The 21,459-nt window shown below is 32.1% G+C and overlaps 2 protein-coding genes across 3 annotated transcripts; one reads left to right on the top strand and one right to left on the bottom strand.

The window, feature by feature from the left end:
• Nucleotides 1-7,145: 7,145 nt before the first annotated feature.
• LOC105955322 (protein ENHANCED DISEASE RESISTANCE 2-like) lies at nt 7,146-12,108 on the bottom strand. Its single transcript, XM_088820105.1, has 19 exons — nt 11,800-12,108; nt 11,209-11,283; nt 11,074-11,127; nt 10,862-10,977; nt 10,649-10,755; nt 10,438-10,484; nt 10,239-10,339; nt 10,066-10,161; nt 9,910-9,974; nt 9,735-9,806; nt 9,462-9,608; nt 9,116-9,369; nt 8,788-9,027; nt 8,576-8,677; nt 8,417-8,467; nt 8,166-8,309; nt 7,975-8,070; nt 7,789-7,890; nt 7,146-7,655 (listed from the first exon to the last, which is right to left on the bottom strand). Exons 1-19 carry the CDS (start codon nt 11,953-11,955, stop codon nt 7,551-7,553), a joined length of 2,130 nt encoding a protein of 709 aa, XP_088676231.1. The 5' UTR covers nt 11,956-12,108; the 3' UTR covers nt 7,146-7,550.
• A 6,280-nt stretch (nt 12,109-18,388) lies between these two features.
• Nucleotides 18,389-21,025, top strand: LOC105955400 (uncharacterized). 2 transcript variants are annotated; one of them, XM_012979114.2, is made up of 4 exons: nt 18,389-18,578; nt 19,439-19,663; nt 20,419-20,545; nt 20,634-21,025. In XM_012979114.2, the coding sequence occupies exons 2-4, from the start codon at nt 19,464-19,466 to the stop codon at nt 20,703-20,705; spliced, it is 399 nt and encodes a 132-aa protein (XP_012834568.2). In that variant the 5' UTR covers nt 18,389-18,578; nt 19,439-19,463; the 3' UTR covers nt 20,706-21,025. The 2 variants fall into 2 exon arrangements, with proteins under 2 accessions (XP_012834568.2, XP_012834569.2); XM_012979115.2 differs by having other exon boundaries at nt 18,414-18,578; nt 19,443-19,663.
• Nucleotides 21,026-21,459: the final 434 nt, after the last annotated feature.

The following is a 21,459-nucleotide window of genomic DNA, read 5'->3' as shown; positions in this document are numbered from 1 at the left end:
AAATTTCGTCAATTACGATTCAAACAAAAAATATTACAATTATAACATATAAATATATTTTATTTTCATTTTCAATTTTGTTCCTTCTAAAGGTAAAAGTAAAAATGACTATCAATTCGAAAATAAAATTAAAATTAAAACTAAAATATAAATATGTGTATATATTATATTTTATAAAAGTATCTTTTTCCAATGAGGTTGGTTATGCAAGACTTTGTTTTATAACTTACTTAGGATGCACTCTTTGAATCACCTTACTTCTAAAAGACTTCTCCTCTTTTAGAAAGAGTTGAAGAAGAAAGAAATCATTTTGGTGAAAACCCTAATTCAATTATTGAGTATCAAGGCTAATTAGTGCAAAGAGCTATAATCATTGATGATACAATGTGTTACTCCAACAATTAATTTATAAATTTTTATTTATATTAATAAAATTTTGTTTGGTCTAGTTTTGCTTAAAATTGGGGCCTATCGTTTATATTTATAAAATAAAGTATACATCGTATTTTTCAAATCTTCGAGTGACCTCGAATTTACAATGCTATACATATATTTTTTTTGGTAATTAAGGAATTTGCAACCAATCATATATGTGCACTGGGTAAACCTACGCTCTCGTATAATAACTTGCAAACCATACGAAAGACGTAAACGATACTAAGGTAACCATGTGTGACAAGTTCGAATTAGCGACTGTTGGCAACGAGATTTGAGCCGATTGTTGGTCCATCTTTTGCGGGCTTCTTTCTTGTATACTATGTTGTTTAAGATATTTATTTTATGAAAATTAGAACTTCTTATCAAACTAAAAGAAAAAAAAACATAATGGGGTTAGGATTGTGTTAAAATGAAAAAGGGGTCACATAATTATGATTGCCAATTCAAAACTTTGCTTCAAAGATAGTGAAGTAATTATATATACATATGTTGTATGCACTGATTTTTCATTTTCATTGAATATGCTGTCACTCCTTTGAACCCAACTATTTAATTTATTTATCGATATAGTATTAATATTCATTTTTGTTTTGTAACCAAAATTAATCCTTTTATCTTAAGCTTTGACCAAATTAAAAAAAAAATTACTAATTAGCACTCAAACTTTAGATCATATCACATGTGATTCGAACTTAAGATAATATCCCAATTTTCATGCTGACTACACAACATGCTTAACCATGTTTCCAGCATTAGGTTGGAGAATGTTTATTAAATTGCATGTGACATAAAAAATAAAATTAGTATATATATTGACAATGTTATAATTATATAAAATCTCGATTTTCCACAATTTAATGCAACTAATTATATAATTATATAATTATATATAATTTACATTACTATTGTAATTTATAATCATTGAATTCATCCCAAAATATAATTTTCAATTAGGTGACAACTCTCAAGTTATTTAAACTATTTGGACCGTGACCTAAAATATTATTCAAAGACGATATTACCCTTATGAAGAGCGTGCAGGCACGTAACATCGGACGTCTTAAGTGGGCCCCGGATACACGTAACACAGAATCTGGACCGATCAAATGTCCACGTGGCAACACCCCTCTATCCTGATATCATGTAGGGCCCACGTTGGGATCATACTCATACCAGGCAGGAGTCACATGAATTAGCCTAGGGATTTGAGCCTGATATATTATTTATTTATTTGGGTCTATTACAAATAAGCCCATTATTGAATACTTATTCACAAAAGGTCCATACAAAAAACATTTTTATACATTTGACCCCAAATTTCTCAAATTATTCAATTTTGATCTAAAACTCAATTTTGAGTACAAATTTTGACTTTTTCAATTTTTTTATTTTCTTCTTCAGCATCTTTTTGCCCGTGTGTGTGTGTGTGTGTGTGTGTGTGTGTGTGTGTATATATGTATATTTACAACATATAGATTAATGATAAATCGGTTTATATTATGCTACATAAGGTGAAATGCATCAAGTAAATATTTATCATTTATAAGTACACAAATACATACACACCCACATTGATGAACCTAGATTAATAGTAAAATACAGGGATGTGGCATAAAAATAACCTGATTAATCAATATCAGCATTGAATTGATTGGATGTATTCCAAAATTGGATGCATAAATATGTTGGGTATATATAGTCCAAATCATCATAATACCAAACTCAAATAATTATTGTTTGATTTTACTCTCTAATTCACACTTTCATTTCTATCCCTACCAAACTCACATGGCTCGATTGAAAAAAAAAATCCACATGATAAAAATAAAATCTTTTCCAACCAAAAAGAAAGAAAAAATAGATGTTTTGCTCTCACTTTATTATTTTTAATGCTTATTGCATTCATGAATTTGAATTCAAACATCATGTGACTAGTTAGTGTAAAGTCAATTCTTGTTCCAATTGATTTTTTATTTATTTATATTTCAACTTGGGTTCAAATTTGGTTCAATTGCCCATTTTCTCTCCAACTCCCACTCTTCTACTTAGTTTTCAATAAAATTGAATTATAAGTTGTGTTAGTATTTTTTAATGGCAAGTGGATAGTAAAAAAGAGTTTATATTTTGATTAGTAGGTAAGAACTAGTAAATAATACTCACTCCTTTCTTTAATAATGAAATAAAAAGTGGTCTAAACTCTAATATAGCCTTTTTATATTAAGGGTCAAGATCGAGCTGGTCTCCAATATCAAGTTTCTTGGTTGTATGCCACGTGCATAGGATGATCCCGTTTTAACTAGGTCTGGGCATGGGTTGGAATGGACAATTGTCAGTCAGTTACATATCCAGTTCGACCACGCGATTTTGCTGAATATTGAAAATTATTACCGGCCTGACCATTATGGGCAGTGGCGAGTCCAGAAATTTGATTCAGGGGGGTTTAAATTTCGGGGGTACGGGAGTAGCGCCCCCAAAAATATTAAGGACTTTTTTTATGACAAAATTAGAAAATAGGAAAAAAAAAAAAAAAAAGGAAGAAAAGAAAAAAAAAGTTATAGTTTTTTTGCATTAATTTAAATTTTAGGTGGAGTAATTAACAATAATTGAGGCTTCTTTTGCATTAATTTGGATTTTGGATGGGCTGATTAATAAAAATTGGATGGACTTAATAGATATATAGGTAAATAGGAAAAAAAATAGAAATTGAGGGTGGACTTGAGTCCACCCTCTTAAAGGACTGGACTCGCCCATGATTATGGGTCAGATAATGATTGGCAACCGACCATATGGGTCGGTTGGTTAGTATCATCGGTCATTTTACCCGACCAACCGACTTTTGAAAATTGAAAATCATCGACCGACCAATTCATTCATGGGTCGGTTAAAATTATCAATCCGACTTTATGGATTGTTTGATTATCAATTATCGGTCAATAAAAAGTAGGGCGAAAGTGGATCGATTGGTCGATAACGAAGCCGCACCCAACCCTAATTTTAACATATGAATTTATAAATTTTAAAATTGACCAAAAAAATGACGTTTTGGATTTTTACTAATGTAAAAATGTTATTTCAAGTGGTAAATGGTCTGTCAATTGAAGCTGTAAAAAGATATCCACAATATTGGTTTACCGAGGACTAATTATTGCCAACCGTATTACCGGTAAAAACATCTGGCCCGTCGGTGCCGACACTAATTTCCGCCGACAGCCACCGGCTGTATAAGGTGACAATCAAAGACACATTTTACCTTAACCGGCAAGAGCCAGTAATTGTACTTCTTTCTCCTCTCTACGTTGGTTTGTATTCTATACGTAATACATAGATACCTAAATATAAATGCTGCGTATATATTTAATTATTTTATTGATCATTTTTTATTTGTCAATATTACCGCACACATATTGACTAATTGCTAGACAGTTCCTTAGGGGCTATATAGTAATTTACGTTACTAAATATACTTTTTTTTTTTTAAATAATAAAAATAATAATTTCCATCTCATATTGCATTCATCAATTAGTCTTTTAATTATTATTTTTAAAATGCCGGGTGGAAAGTTGTAAAATACGTAATTTATATATTATCCAATGTAAACTTGATATTAATCCGAAACACACAAATAATATATGAGATAGTATATGAGTTATGTCAGCCCAAACTCGACTCACATGACCCGATTGCAAGTCCTAACAGCTTGATTGGAATTTATCGATTTTTTTATTTCGACTATTTGACAATAAAAAACACATTCTATATTATATTTCTCTCAACCAATGTTAATTATAAAACAAAATTGATCTTCAATATCACATCAAATGTCAACCTAACTCCTTAAATCAAGGCTACAATTCTTAAAATTAGCACTTCCATGCATGACTCGAAAATATCAAAATTTATGAGTTCGTGACATACCATTTGAATATTTTTGAGGTTGTCAATGAAAATGAAAAAAAAAAAATTCAAATCCAATACTAACAAACCAAGATATTTGTCTTTTAGGCTACGAGGCAGAAACTTCGGTACATACGCGTGTTTTCATATTTCGGAAACGTTTCGGATATCGAGACACCATGATACTTGTTGGAAATCTTTCAGTGCAGTTTCCGTAAATGTTTAAAAATTTTGGAATGTTTCTTGTAATAATAAAAAAAAATAGAAACGCGTTTCCGCCTCCAAAAAAACCAAAACCCGTTTTCAATAAAGACTATGAATCTTAAATTTTATGTCCATTTTTCACTTTTAGTAGTCTTTTAATATTTTTTAGATGCTAATTCAATACTAAAATAAATTTATATGCCTAGTATATAATGTATCTAATGATAGTACCGATTGAAACTTGTAAATTATACATAATTTGGATATACAAATATATAACTGATGAGAAAAGTGTATAAGTTTACATTTATAATATTGTTTTAAAAATTATGAATGTAGCCCTATGTTTTTAATATTTACACATTTCTTTCATGTTCTCGTATCTATTTCTTTTTTAAAATAGGGTTTCCCCGTGTCCGCGAGTTCGTGCTAGTGTACATTGACCAAATTGTAAAATTATACAAGCTACGTGTACGGTGTACGTATAAAATTGATAGAATTCAAAATATTCTTTGTGCAATGATTTAAAAAATAAAAAAAATTAATCTTATGACATAATGATGTCCCCATAAACATGTGCGGTGATTCTTAAATTGGGTGAAATTGGGGGCATGTGATCACGCCACGTGTCTCTACTATTTATAAATTATTTATTACAAAGACAAAATGATAGTGACGTGGAAAATAGTAAATTCAGATGGTGACCACCGTTTTTAGGCGCCGTATTGAAATTTGAAAGTGATATTTTCATGTGAGATTTTTGTCACACTTTTCTTTTGCTTGTGCTTGCTATTTTGAATAATTATGGCTAAATTTATAAGTTGTTTAAAAGAGCTTATACGATATTTAAGAGTTTACAAGTTCTTTCAAAAAGTTTGATAATTAAAAAGAAAAAAAGAGTTTAATCTAAAAAAAAAAAGCAAAAAAATCAAAAAATAAGCTGCTAGACATCAAATATTTTTTTAATATAAAAAATATTTCGATCCCACCTTTATATTTCAAATTTTATAATGAGTAAAAATAACTTATAAGTTCATTACCTAAACACCGGAAAAATTACTTTTAAAAATAAGACATATAACGTATCAGCTTATCAACACTTAAAACATCTTATCAAATATACAGACTTATGAGTTGTTTAAAACAAGTTTAGCCAAACGGACTTTAAATAGATGAATTGGAAAAAAAAAATCATGACATTTGAAATACTTCAACTTTTAAAACTATGTAAATACAAGTTTTATTAACTTAAAGTTAAAAATGTAATGTAATTAATAATTATGCGAGGATAAAAAGAAAAAAAATGGAAGCTACACATGAGGCACGTGCGACGTGGGGACCACAAAGGAGGTGATCCAACGTGAGGACAACGCTCTAAATTTAAATGTTTGAATTTGGTTGTTGAAAAAATATAAGATAAAAATACGCGAAAATCAATGGGGGTAATAATGGGAATTCTAGGATTTTATTTTTATTTATTTATTTATTATTATTATTATTAATTTTTTTAATGGAAATGAAGATTACTTTTTCACATAAAAAGCCCATTTCTCGAAGATAACTTTGGGTTGCATAAATAAAATGATTTGGGCCTACAAACTTCTTAGTAACTCAAAGCCCAACCCCAGATGCTTGTGATAATCTATGCTGCACGGACACGGATACGTGGACACGGCGATACGCGGATACGGACACAGTGATACGGCATTTACAAAAAACTAGGATACGGACACGCGAGGATACGCGTAAATATAAAAAATATAGGGGTATATTTATAAATAATAAAAATATAGGGGTACATTTATAAATTGTAAAAAATATGTATAGGTCGTCATCGCATAAGAGAACCGCTCGCCCTTGTTGCTCGTGTTCTTGGTCGCCGTCGCATGCTAGACTTCTGGAGTTTTGAGTGTACTCACAAAGAAAACAGAGGAAATGTGTACTACAGAGCAAAGAAAATGCGCATTTTTTTTATTAGGGCTATCTCTTAAAATGTAAGAGAAGTGTCTCAACTTTTTTAAAATTGTGGACACTGCCCGACACGGGTGTCCTACTTTTAGCGAAATTACGATACGGCCCGACACGGGTGTCCGAGAAGTATCCGAGTGTGTCCGAGTGTCCAGGTGTCGGATACGGGGACTCTTCACCTTCTAGAAGTGTCCGTGCAGCATAGGTGATAATATTTGTTTGATTAGAATATTGGGTAAATAACACTTAACCCTCTTTGGTTTGTACTTTATGCACATGACCCCTTGTAGTTTGAACTTTGTGCATATAAGTCCCCTATACTTCTGATATAAGCACATAAACCCCCTATGATATTTCATTTGGTAAATAATCATACTCATTAGAAAGAAGGAATTGTTGAAAATACAATGAGGTTATGTGTTTACATTAAAATACCAGAGTTCATGTACTATATTGGAAGTACAGGGGGTCATGTCCACAAAGTTAAAACCACAGGGGGGCTAAGTGCTATTTATCGAGAATATTTTCTTAATTTTTCGAAAACAACAGTTCTGTTATATTATTTTTCTTTAAATCATTTGGTTTCAGGAAGAGGGAGAGAGAGAGAGGGGGCGTGACTTGAAAAATAAATTCACTCAAATTGAGGGAATGGAAGAGTAAAATTAAATAAATTGAATAACTATACATGAATCAATTTGAGGCTCTACACAACAAGTATATAATTGTATATCTACACATATTTATCTATTTCTCAGTGTAAATTACAACCGTCCCCATGAGGTAATGTTTGTTTACGAAACAAACCCCTCATTTTTCCGTAATTTATATCCACTCCCTGCAATTTGTAAATTTATTACTTTAACACCCGTTTTGTAGGGGTGGATGTACGAAATTTACAAACTGCAGCGGACTAAATGTAATTATGAAAAAATGAAGGATTTTTTTCGTAAATAGATCTTACACCAGGGAGGTGGTTGAATCAGTAGAAACTAAGGGTTTTTTTTTTTATTTTTCTTAGTAATTTCAAGTTTACCCTATTTCTTATTTAGCTTCTTTGGATTGAATCAATAGGAACTGCCTTGGATGCATCTAGATGGTTAAGCCGACACGTTCCGAGAAGGATTTCCGGAAGCTCTTCCGCCGTGTTTCCCTAAAAAATCCATTAAAATAAAAATTAATTTTATTAAAAACCAAAACAAATTTACGTCGTTTGTGGAATGTTTTAGATCAAGATTTCGAAACGGATAAAAACGGGCCCCGTTTATTTTCAATAATATCATTACCTGTATAAGAAATGCCATTTCTATAACAAGATTGTTGAGGTATCCAAGAACAAGGCTAACAACTCCCCTCGCCACCGTTGACGATCCAATATCGATACCGAGCTGAATATTCTCGACCGGTTAGAAATATAATTAAAGATATAAATATTTATTATTTATTATTTTTTTTCGGTTTTCCATTTTTACCTCCAAGTAGTTTTTTCCTCGAAAATAGTTGATTTGAAGTGCTTGACCTATCAAACAAGCTTTTCTTCCAACACTCTGCTTCACTATCCACGATCCCTGATAAAAAATTTACGTAATTTCGAATGTTATATATATATATATGTATATATATGTGCGTGCGTTTGTGTGTGATATTACATGTAGATGCGAACCTTGGAAATGTATGGTATGAGCTTGAACCGCGAATTTCGAAACGAGTCGTCTCCATTTACGAAATGCTCCAATAGAGGCGTGTCTTTTAACGGAGTTTTTAGCATGTAATATAAGGCCAAATTGTACGTGGTCGAGCCCGGAACCTAATTAATTTCGACCGAATTTTTTTTTTTCAAATTAATTTATATAAAAAAAATGGATTTAAAAATTCCTTGTAGAATGAATTTTCTATTTATCTAATTTTTTTTACCTGTATGTTAATGATAAAAAAGAACTCCGGTCCTCCCTTTGCCACATATTTCTGCGCAATTTTTTCGATTAAAACTACGATCACTAGTGTGTAATCTACAAACAAATTTTCATCGTAAATTACAAAAAAAAAAAAAAAAAAAGACAATGCAATAAAAACCTCGACAATGCCTCCAAAACGGCCGCCAAGATCGTCTTCACGCTTGTCTGATTTTATCCAATCGGCCCCCACCATCTGCATTAAAGTACCGTTCGCCGTAATCTTGAAAAAAAAAAAAACGAATTCCAAATACATTATTAGCTTCAATTTCGGAAGTTACGCCGAAACTCATTAGTTTCTTGAAATTTAAATATTTGATAAAAAAGAGCAACCTTTTGGCGGTCCTCGAGATAATTATCACCACGAATAAGAAACGAGGAAGGCTCGGATATTGACCAACTACACGGGATTTTAAAACTCGTATCTTTCGTAAGTGTGGCTCCGTAATAGTACGATATACTTTCTTCCCAGGATATTGCTTGTAAGTCAACGTAACCCTTTTTCTGGACCGCAAGATCGTGCAATTTCTTCACAAAGTTGGCTGCCGACGATAATTTCGGTTGGTACTTTTCCTGCAAATTCCGAGATATTTACACGTATTATAAATGCATGCATATCTCGGATTGAAAAATCTTGAAAATTAAAACTTAATAATTATACCACATAGCATGATTCATTGTCGAACGGATCATCATCGGAAGGTTCCGGAACATCGAAGAATTCATCCGCTGCATCACTTAGTCCCGCGAGACTATAAGTTCCGGAAAGTTCTCCTGATTTATCATTTTCTTGTGTAGCTTCTCTTTTGATCACCTCCTTTTCAATACGAGGAACACCAATACCTATTGTGAGTTCTCCCGATAAAAAATCTTGGCTCGTATTTCCTGATTTAGCTCTCAACAATTCCCTTAGAGCTGCAATTAAAAAACGAGCCTCGCCATTTACGACAAGAAAAATAAAATAAAAATAATAATAATAAAAACAAAAAGGACCACATGTATTTCACCTGCAACTCGTCCAACCATACGTATCGTAATGGATCTCGAAGCTGCTTTTCTTACATACGATTTCCAGAACTTCCAGTCGATAGATAGCATGTGTTTTACGACACATTCTTTACCTTGGTTTGTAGGCATTATCACGTATCCGCCACCTAAGCTCGGTTAATAAGTACATAATACAGACAAATCAATATTCAATATGTTATCCATATTCCAAAATTAAGCGAAAATTAGAAAAACGGGGTATTCACAATTTTCCGAGTCAAAGCATACGTTACTTTTAAGGCAAGCACGGACATAGCCATTTTGAGGCGGACACTTTTCGTGGAAAACGGAATGGTACAAAATTACTGCAAAAAAAAAAAAAAAAAAAAAAAAAAAAAATCATTTGTGTGAGAATTATAGCTTAACGTTAACTATCAAAATCGACAGCAAATTCTAAACGAAAGTTACCATAAGTGCCATCATCTTCTCTTCTCCAATAACGTCGGAGAAGCAAATCTCTTCGTTTCATTGCCCTGCAGACAAAAAAAAAATTGGTTAGTAAAAGTAAAAAAAAAAAAACTATATTTGTTTTTGGGATTTCTTGGCAGAAGTTAAAAATCTAACCATGGTAGCCAATGATTATACAATTGAAGGTGAATTATATCCGTGTGACCGTCGAGTTGCTCGACCACATTTCCCTTGTAGATACAAAAATCCCATCTGCCAAAAAAAAAAAATTTAATTAATTAAAATGTTAAATTCCGGAAAAAAAAAAGAATCGCATTCAGTATGCTTACTCTGTTCTCGAGTGACCAAGATTCATAAGCGTATGAAAAACAGTTTCCGAATCTCCGTTTACGACACCAACTGCCATTATAGCTGGGTGATTATCCCAATGCTGAGAACAAACAATTCAAAAAAATAAAAAATAAAAAAATTATCGTCTCGAAGAATCAACTAACTAAAAGGAAAAAAAAGTCGAAAAAGAAAATCTACCCTTCCATTTGAGTCTCTGTCTTTAGCTTCTTTGAAGAGACGCAATCCTAAATTGAAAAAACGAACATAAACTATAGTCCCCGAGAAACATTTTCCAGTAGATACCTCAAAACAGCGTGGGGCCCACGGGGGGCCATGGCCCCCCAATCACTTAGTAATTTTTTTTTATATAAATCGAGTATTAAGCACTAGAAGTTGGATTTTTTCTTACCGTTTTGGCAGCCGAATATTTTCCACGGTGAAGGTGCAATTACATCGGAGGTCATTGCCGATGACAAGTCAATAGAATTTTTCGACGTTCTTTTCGTAACACTCAAACTGTTGGAACGAAAAAAATAAAATTGAATTCTTAACCGTATCCATATAAGTTGAAAAAAGACGATTATCTAAAAATTTTCTGCAAAGCTGGAAATAATAAGATCACCTGAAAGGCTGATATATTCTCTCGGAGCAAGAAATAAAACTTTTTCGTGGATTAATTGCGGTATTTTGTAGTGAATGGATCCATCTAGCAGCTTCTTCCGAGCTCGTTGCCCCAAGCTACAAAATATTAAATTTAGAAACTACATTATTATTATTATTATTATCCACACATTATTTCACCGATTAAAATTAGAAAATTTGCCGTATACGTACCTTCAACTGATCTTTGTGATTAGAAGTGTTGCATAGCGTGAAAACGAAAAATAACTGCAAATATTCACAAGAAAATAAAAATAAAATAAAAATAAAATAGGGGATATGAATTTAGTTGTGGGAGACGACAATTACTCTCATACGATGGCTCGTTCTTCCATTGTCTACGACACGAATGCACGAGTCTATTACTGCACTTCGTACGGGCTCCTGATATTTATTACAACACGTAACACATAATTGTTATAATAATAAAACCATCATTTTCAGATTTATGATGCAATATATGATGATTGTGCATTCTTATATATATCTAACTACAAGACGATCGAAACTAGAATCTATAGTCGAAGTTGACGAATTCGATACAAAATCTTTGAACGATCGAAACCTTTCACCGAAACGGAATTACAACATTTCCTAAACACAGAGATAATTCTTTAATGTACAAACATTTAAAAAAAAACAGCATATTCTTATAAGTGGTGCGCGTTAGCAAACACGAAACAGAGTGGTGCATGTTAGCAAAATCTTCGGACGATCGAAAATCACCGTAACGGAATTACAACATTTGCTAAACACAAGAGATAATTCTTGAATGTACAAACAATTTTTTTTTATACAAAAAAAAAGCATATTCTTATAAGCGGTGCACGTTAGCAAAACACGAAACACGGCGGTGCACGTTAGCAAACAAGAAACAGGGGAGGTGCATGTTAGCAAAACCTGATCTGTGTGAGGAGTGGGGATTGATTTGAAGCTGTTGAGGCAGTTGTCTTCAAGAATGAAGTATCTCTTACGTGAATTTTGAAACCCTAAACGATTTAAACCAATCAAATAAAGCCACCCCTCCATTTTTCCTTCTTTTTCCGCCATACCCATTTCTTCAAAGATTCCCAAATACCCAGAAAAAAAAAATAATTAAAAATCAAAACTTTATTCAAATTTTTTTTTTTGTCTCTCTCTCTCTCTCTAAATTAAAAACCCATGTATATGCAAATATAGCTAACAGTCGTGTTTTATAATTAGGTTGGCTGTCCGCCAGTTCATAATTATTTTACCAAATAGCCCTTCCAATTTAATTATTCGCATTTTGGCCCCAACTAGTTTTTTATTCATGTTGGTTGGCAAAATATTAATTAAATAGAAGAAAATAAAATTTGTGGCAACATATTCTCCAAATAAAAAAATAATAAATCTCGTAACTACTAGACTCGGTCATATATTTTATAACGTTGTTGATAAAAAACGTACTGAATAGTTCGTTCGATAATTTAATATTTCGTTAAATTAATAAAATTTTGTTAGTCCTGACTACATTAATTAATGATGTTTAATTAATAGGTTCGATTTGAACTTTGAAAGTACTCATTCGATATAGAACATTAATCCACGATTATGTAAAAGGGTACTTTAGGAAATATTAATTATGGAAAATGTTGGTCTTCAATATTATCGCGTTGTAGATTGCCTAGTGTGGCTGAAAGCCTGGAATTTACCACAATAAAATAAAGGCTGCGGCTATATGCAATACTCATTCCACTTGTGCAAGACCAAATTAAAGAAAGATTCCAAAAGATTCTATTTTATTAAGATGGAATGACAAGTATGCCCATAAATTAAATTGACTTTTTTTTCTCATGTAAGACCAGATACAAATAATGAGAAAAAAACAAAAATCGACACCAAGGTGTCGAAAAACTATGCTACAAATCGACACTTAAGCGTCGAATTTCATAGGTAAAAATCGACATTGACATGTCGAATTTGTAGCACAAATTCAAATGTCGAATTTTATACCTCAAAATCGACATCTAGATGTCGAATTTCATACCTCAAAATCGACATCTAAATGTCGATTTTTACCTGTAAAATTCGACATGTACATGTCGAATTCGTTTGCGCGGGATTTTTTTTGGAAAATCGATATTCTAGCTAAAAAAACCCATAAATGCATACATTATTGGGTTCTTCCATCGTAGAATCTTCTATTTTGATGTCTTCTGACTCCATGCTTGCCATCTTTGTAAGATTTGTTGAGTTTTGATGATTTTGAATTTCTAGGTTTTGTGGGTTAATGGAGGAGGAAGGAGAAAGGTCTTGTGAGTTTTGGAAGATGGAGAAGATGATAGTTGGTCTTGTGGTTTTGTGGTCTTGTGATAGGGTTTTTTGTGTTTTTGAATTTTTGGTCTTGCATATTTGGAATTTTTTATTTTTTTAATAAATAAGGGTATTATAGTATTTATACATTGAAAATTTTAATTTGGTCTTGCACAAGTGGAATTAGTCTTGCATATAGCCGCAGCCTAAAATAAATAAATAAATAAATAATATAATGAATCGAGCCAATTTTAAATATATACATATGATTTTTTTTTATTTTTTTTTTGTATTGAATGCAATAACATCTCATTAGAATAAGGAAGAATGCTATTATAATTAGATATAAATTTGATGTGGTGCCCACTTCTTTTTGTGTTGGTTGATGATTTATTTATTCAAATATTTACCAATTCCAATATTTTAAATGATTTAAAAATTTAAATATGATAAGTTTAATGAAGGGATTATTCTAGTGAGGCATTGGTTTATTCTCTTACATTACATGTCAATATTTTATATCTTTAATCAAGTGTCTTAATATTAATGATGTCACACATTAAATTAAGGTTAAAAAACAAGTATATAAAATATATTTGCCTGGAAATAAATTTTTTTTCCACTTGGCTTTTCCCAATAGCTCTAAGATGAGACTACAAGCCATCCACTTGTTCTTAACCTCATTAATCCACCAAAAGACTACGTTTATTTTAAACGATTGATAAGTTATTCTATCTGATAAGCTGTTTAAAGAATTGATAAGTTGTTTCGGCTTAATTTTAGAATTAATTTTTATAGTGTTTGAATAATGATCTTATAATTAATTTTTACTCATTATATTATAAGATCTTAAATAAAAAGGTGCACTAAAGATACTTTTTAGAAAATATACTATTTACTCTTCAACAACTTATTTATTCGAATTTTGAAGATATTTAAATTTTTTTTTACCAAAGTCCGAACACTTTGAAAGAGCTTATAACTTATTTTTAACAGCTTATCGACTTAGAGAAAATTAATGTCAGCGCATAGTATCATAAAATAATCTTATATTGCATACGTCATCATGCAAATGGACCAGATATTTGATTTATGTGCATTTTTTAAATATTTTGACGCGTGTTGTGTTAGTCATTAACTCATTATTATTCTTCAAAACATGTTACAAATTGCGAGTAATATTTTATCATAATTTTATTTTATGTATATTTAATTTAATTTTCTTATTTTTTTTTTCCTTAATCGAGCTAATCGACCCGGCTTTAACTTATCAAGTGAAAATACGTGTTCAGTTATCGAGCTCAAACAAGCTTTTAACAAATAATCTCGAATTTGGTTAATCAATGATACTATGTGTCTCGACTTTTTTCCAACAATCCTTGATACTTAGAAGGATATACATTATATATATATATATATATATATATATATATTGCTCTTAATGTATAACTTTATTGAATATAATGGGCAAGTTAAGGTTCTCTCAAAGTTTTGCCTATCATTCACTAAAGATAAAGGAAAGTCTTCCTTAATCCATTTCCCCTTTTTTGCTCTTTTCACTTCACATTTTCCCCTACCTCCAAATTGGTTTATAAATAAAAAAAATTCCCCAAATTTTGAAGGAAAAAATTGCAGAAAGAGTCGAAATATAAAATATTCGATCTTTTAACCTAATGTTGTGTACGTCTCCTAAAATTTGTAAACTATTATACAAGAATATATGTTGGTTGGGGTTCTTTCATTAAAAGAAACAGTGAAATTATTTTATTTGAAATAAAGGTAAAATAAGTCAAAATAGTATTTGAAAAAGTAGTACCTTTTTGACTTTTGAGAAGCTATGCGGCCGATTTGAACAACAATCTCATTTGTTCTGACGTATTCGTACCTACCTAATTATATAATATAATTACACCAAACTGAATTAAATAAATCATCAAACAATTAATTAATATATATTATTAAAAGAATTAATTGGAAACCTATCGCCATTTGTTTCAACAAGGACAAAGTTCAGTTTTACTCTAACTTTATTGTATAAACTTATTAGTCCCATTCTCTTGGTTAGTAAGCAAATAATTGAAATTAGTCGAGTCGAATGCATAATTGTTTGAATTTTATCGAGTTTTCAATATTTTAGTCAAGTTTGGTTTGATAAGTAAGTTAATCGAGCCAGAAGAAGTTTTAATCAAACTGAACATGAATCTAACTCGAGTTATTTGATTTTCTTATACATATTTTTTTATTACTCTAATTAAGCTCGAGTTCGAGCAGAACCTTATAGCTTAGCAAAGGAAAATATGTGTTTAATTTTGATTCTTTATATTTACAAATCGAGATCAAACGAGTTTTTAAGGAACAATCTCGATTCAAATGTGGAGTAATTTTGATTTTGAGTACAAAACGATACATTATATGACCGGGCTTCACATACATGGGCTGGGTACAAGTATTCCACTTAAATATGGGCCTACAATCGAATTATGTTTCAGGCCCAAAAAATTTAAAACGGATCAGCAAACAAATGGCCCAGCAAAATGAACCCAATTTGACCCTGCCCCGGCCCAGTAATGTAATAATCGCAAAACTTGCCTTGGTCATGACTAGGGGTGAAAACGGGTCAAGCCTGCCTGTTTTGCCGAGCCTGAGTCAGTGTGACGAGCTCGAACTCGAAACCAAGCTCATTTTATTTTTTAATTTATTTAATTACTATTATATTTTTAATACTAATTTTTAATAAACAAATTACAAAAATAAATAATGAATTGTTATTTCTTTTAATTTTTATATTATTTAATTAAAATAAAATCTAAAATACTAAAATAAAAATAGAAAGAAAGCTCTCGAGCTGTCTCGCGAACTCAAGAATAACTACGAAAAAGTTTGAGTTCGGCTCATCAAATAAAGTACGAATATGTTGAAACATTTAAAATATCTAACATCGCAATTCTGTTAAGAGGGACGTAAATTGGCTCACATTAACAGTAGAAACAAGAGCGAAACTTCTATTAGAAACAACTACCCTAGTAGTAGACGCATGAGTCGACAGGTTGATTGGGAAGTGGATCCTAAGTTGAGGATTGTAACGATTGGGGCCACAATAGTGAAGGTTGTACTGAGCTATGAATTGAAAGTAGGACAAAACCTTGTACGAGTACATGAAGAGCGACATAAATTGGGCGGGACCAACCACACTATTCACATTAACAGTGGAACATGTGCGAAACTTGTATTATGAGCAACAATGCAAGTAGTGAAAGTATGAAAGGATCTCATGCTAAATGTAGAAGCAGGAATTGAGGTTGCGGATGGATTTTGCAACTTTTGGATGATTATGTGTTGCATTCTAGAGGACAATATTTGGAGAACATTAAATTTAAGATATAAAAGTGAGGATTGATGTGAGCTTAAAAGAAAGATTTGAATAAAATGTACTTAAATGTATTAATATACAAATATATGTATATATACATAGTTGGTCTTGAGACTCCGGAGACCTACACATAGTTTGGAAACATATTCAATATTAAAAATGTTTGTTTGGATAGTTTACAATGAACTCATACGCTCCTATTTATGTATTCCCATCTCTAAATGTATGGTGGAAATTGATTTAATCCTTCAAAATGACTCTATGAAAACACTACGAATGTTACAGAAAAAACATTTTACATACCTTCTAGAAGAAATGTACAATAGAGAGTTAGAATCTAGTTAGATTCTACTTAAGAGAAACCATGAAGAATTCTAAGAAATTGGGATTCCTTAATACCATGTGACTTGGAAAGAAAGTTTTTCTTCCTTGAGCATACACACAGCCGTGTATCATGAGAAAAGGGAAGAATATATTTATTGTCATTAATTAGTTTATATATTTATTTTCATTAATTAGCTATTTTGGTTTATGCATAATTTGTATTTCAATAGAATACAATATCTTTTGAAAATTAGTGTTTGACTAGGACTTAATATATTTTGATAAGGTCTATTCCTAATAAGCCTGATACGTATTTGATGTTGGACTCTTGTAGGATTCTTTACAAGGCTTATAAAAGAGGAGCGAAGACACGTTACTGCGTGTGCCTTTATTGAGAGAAAAAGATTTCTCTTTTCTTTGCTGCTCTTCCAGCGTCTTTTTATCGAGAGAAAAATTCACATAGAAAATATTATTTGCTCTCGTGTTTATTTCTCCATCGTGATAAGTGATTTTCATAGAAAATATAGGCGTCTTGTTATCGAGAGAAAAATTCACATAGAAAATATTATTTGCTCTCGTGTTTATTTCTCATCGTGGTACGTGATTTTCATAGAAAATATATCGGCTTCAAGGCTTTGTGGTGAAGACACCAAGATTCGGGAGAGGGGCTTAAACAGATCTCGGGAGGAGATCGATCCGCCGACTGAAGGGATTCAGCGTTGAAGGGAGTTCAACCGAGCGGAGCAAGGGACGTGCTGCAAATTGAATATTTATAATTCAGCGTAGTATACAAGAACGGCGTCAACAAAGAGGGAGTCTTTGTATTTTGATTAAGTCATACTATTGTATTCGTAAAATTAAAAATTAGTAAATTTCATTTGCAGGTCTCAGTGGATGTAGGGTACAGTTGTATCCGAACCACATTAAATTTGTGTCTCATTTATTTATGTTTTTACAAACTGTTTTACGAACTGTTGCAACACTTTACGCAACAGTAACGAAAAACTGAATCTAACACAAATAATTTAAATACAGTTAAACCTCTATTTATTAATATAGTCAGAATTAGCAAAATTCTATCAAATTAGCGAAATAATAAATTATTGATTTAATACTTAAGTACACTTCGTACTTACTCGAGACTGGAAGAAATTATTGCTTAAGCGAGGTTATTAATTATGACAATTAGTTTTTGGGAAAATTATAGTATTCATCCCTCAAGTTTGCATTACTTTCACATTTGGTCCTTCATGTTCACAAAAAACACATTTGGTCCCTAATGTGTCAATAATTTAACACTTTTGATCATTTCCGTCAATTTACCGTTAGTTCGTGAGTTAAAGTAGTAACTGACACACACTTGATTCCGTTAGTACTAATGGAAAATTGACGAAAATAACCAAAAGTGTTGAATTTTGGAAACACGAGGGATCAATTGTGTTTTTTGTGAACATGAGGGACCAGATGTGGAATTGATGAAAACTTGAGGGGCGAACTCTGTAATTTTCGCATTTATTTTTTAGAGAATCAAAAGCTAAAAGGTTGCAAACGCGCCTGAAGGAAAGCACGCAAGAAACATTACAATATTCCACTCAAACTCCGACTTGGAAAACTAAGCTGAAGCACATCGTCCGCCGCAAGTCACAGTCCTCCGCCGTTCTCCGCCTTCCTCCGTCATTAAATCGTCGTCCTGGCTAAAACAAGAACTACTGTAAGCAAATTAAATTTCCAATCGAAATAAATAGGTTTGGTTTGAAAATCGAAATTTATATTTTGTACCTTTGGAAATTGAAAATTGTTCATTTGTTTAGATTTATTTGTGTTTAAATCCAATTCCAAAACCTAAAATATTGAAAATGGTAGAAATCGGTAAAAACACAGAGCAATTGTGTGAAGAAGACGATAGATGCAGATTTTCATGTCAAATCCGGTGCAAATTTTCAAAGTCATATTCGTTTCAGAATCTCAGCAAAAATTCGATTTAGATTTACCCAGAAACATTCGGTACATATTTTCACACAGTTTCGGTACAGATTTTGCTTGACTGCCATGGCAGTTGGATTGAAACTATTGCCCTAATTTGATCTACATCACCTGTATATATATATATATATATATATATATATATATATATATATATATATATATATATATATATATATATATATATATATATATATATATATATATATATATATATATATACTTTTTTTTTTCTTTTGCTCTGTTGTACAGAAATGTAATTTAATCTTAGGCATTATATACATAGTCGAGCGGACGGAATAATTATTAACTTTATAAGAATTTAGCAACTCCACATTTGTAATGAAAGTATGAAACCTTGGTTTTTACTCCTATCGTAAATGGTTATTTTGGTTTCTATGTCTCTAGTTAAGCTAAATTGTCTGCCCCGTTTATTGGTGTGAGAATTCGTTAACTAGTAATTTGTTTATTTAGGTTGATTATCCGACAGAAGGTTCGAACTGAAATCATGTTATATAGCTTACGAAGTACGAACTTGATCTCACCGTTCACTTCTAAATAGAAGCATCGTTGGACTTTGTGATGTAGGTAGTTTCTATGGTCTGAGGAAAAAATGACGAGCGTTCATATGGCAGCAGTTCAGCCGCCCAAGAAGGTTGATAACCAATCAGCATCGTCCACCGCCAGCTGGCAGTCTTCGGCTCCAAAGTTCAAACGTTGGGGCAGAAGATCTCCGTTTATTAGATACGGTCTTCCGATGATTTCACTCACTGTGTTTGGAGCTTTAGGACTTGGCCATCTACTTCAAGGAAGGTTAGATGTTTGAAATTATATTATCTTTTCAGAAATTTGTACTTTATTCCTCTCCGCTTCGTATATAGGGCAATTTGCAGCCACCTCCGAGGTATGGCCAAATTACAAAAAAATCCCTTTGGATAATTACAACCACCCCATCAACTATGTATTTTCTTACGAAAAACCCCCTCATTTAGTAGGTAAATTGACACCGTAAGGGTGGACGCGTAATACATAGTTGAGGGGCGGTTGTAATTACCCAAACATGAGGGTTTTTTCGTAATTTGCCCTTTAATTGGGCTTTGTTTCTTTGCATATTATGAGCTGTTTAAAGATTGTATCTGTGCAGACACAGACGAACATGTTACATCCCAGAAGTCCGTTTCTATTTTTTTTTCCGTTTCTTTTTCATCAGAAGATTATTGAGACATCATTCTTTGACTTTGTTTCTACCCTCAAGTGCTCCAAATTTCAGTATGTAGGAGTTGTGGTTGCATCAGACTTATTTTCTAGTTTGCATTTCGTGGAGTTCTGATTTTTACCAGGTTGTTCGACTCGTTTTCATGGGTGATGACGATCATGTAAATTGTTTTCAATGATTGCTCCTCCTCAACCATAAGCTTTAAGTCTGTTATTTTTAGTTCTGTTCTTACGGCGTAATAAAATGGGACTGAATTATTGTCTACATACGAAAATATCGGAAGATATTTTATTTTCATGGTTTTTTCTTTATTCTATCGTAATCTGATGGAACGAATTTTTTCGAATCTTAGCAAGGATATTGCAAAAGTGAAGGATGATCAAGAATGGGAGATTATCGAGACAAGAAAAGCACTGTCCAGAACAGGACCCGTGGATGCCTACAAACCAAAAAATATTTCTCTCGAGGAAGAGCTCAAGGTAAACAAGCCCTACTATTATTGCTCGTGTATTAACATAGAATATTTAGTGATTTTATTTATACCTAAGAGACGTTTATTTTTTGCAGGCTCTGCAGCAAAAGGTCGACATAGAAAATTACGAATACAAGAAAATTCCCAAGCTGAATGAAGGAAAATGAAGCTAAGATTTATCTCTCGTACTCGTTTCTTTCTTGCATATAGAGAGGGAATAAGCTCAACTCATATACATTGCTTGCATTCGTTTTCGTTAGTAGCTTGAAACATTAGTTATTAAATTTTGACTGTCGTTACAAGAAATTGAAGACACATCTGGTTAACTTGTACTTGTTTTCACTCGAACAAAATGTCGAAGAACTCGTAATATCAGTAGGAGTTGAGTCGAGAATTCTCACCAGTGAACCCTCATTTGCTTTTAGACACCCAAGCTAGTTTTATTATCATAATAAAAAATAGGGTAGATTCCACTTTCTCCCTTGTACTTTGGTTCGATATCACTTTACCGCCTTCTACTCTCGAATGTATCGATTTGCCCCCCTGCAGAAAAATTGTTTCAATGTGGCCATCGCTGTTAGTCGTCAGACATTTGACCTTTTGATCTAAACTCTGAAATTATAAAAACGCCGCCCCTCCCAGTTTAAATAATTATTAAAAAAAGAAAAAAAAATCAAGACAACGAGAAAGCATAGGTCACGATGGCCCACAATTTATTTTTATTTTTTTTTATAATTATTTAAACTTGGAGGAGTGACATTTTTGTAATTTTCAGACCTTAGACAAAATGATGTTAAGGTCAAATGTCTGAAAACTAACGTCGAGGGCCACATTGAAACAATTTTTCATGTGCAGGAGGGCAAATCGATACAATCGAAAGTAGAAGGGAGTAAAGTCAAATCAAGCCAAAGTACAAAGGCA

Source organism: Erythranthe guttata, chromosome 6 (genome assembly GCF_056151865.1).
Source record: "Erythranthe guttata isolate IM_541 chromosome 6, IM_541, whole genome shotgun sequence".
Taxonomy (NCBI): Eukaryota; Viridiplantae; Streptophyta; class Magnoliopsida; order Lamiales; family Phrymaceae; genus Erythranthe; species Erythranthe guttata.
The sequence above is the reverse complement of the archived record's forward strand: the minus strand, read 5'-3'. Positions and strand labels throughout refer to the sequence as shown.

Bases quoted from the DNA above. Each gene is read 5' to 3' on its own strand.
- LOC105955322 (XM_088820105.1), bottom strand. From the start codon at position 11,955: ATGGGTATGGCGGAAAAAGAAGGAAAAATGGAGGGGTGGCTTTATTTG. The intron at 9,370-9,461 runs GTGAAATACATG...TTTTAATTGCAG, and splicing joins TATGGTTGGACGAGTTGCAG to CTCTAAGGGAATTGTTGAGA. The intron at 8,678-8,787 runs GTTGCTCTTTTT...TTTTTTTTCAAG, and splicing joins ATCTCGAGGACCGCCAAAAG to ATTACGGCGAACGGTACTTT.
- LOC105955400 (XM_012979114.2), top strand. From the start codon at position 19,464: ATGACGAGCGTTCATATGGCAGCAGTTCAGCCGCCCAAGAAGGTTGAT. The intron at 19,664-20,418 runs GTTAGATGTTTG...TTCGAATCTTAG, and splicing joins GGCCATCTACTTCAAGGAAG to CAAGGATATTGCAAAAGTGA. The intron at 20,546-20,633 runs GTAAACAAGCCC...TATTTTTTGCAG, and splicing joins CTCTCGAGGAAGAGCTCAAG to GCTCTGCAGCAAAAGGTCGA.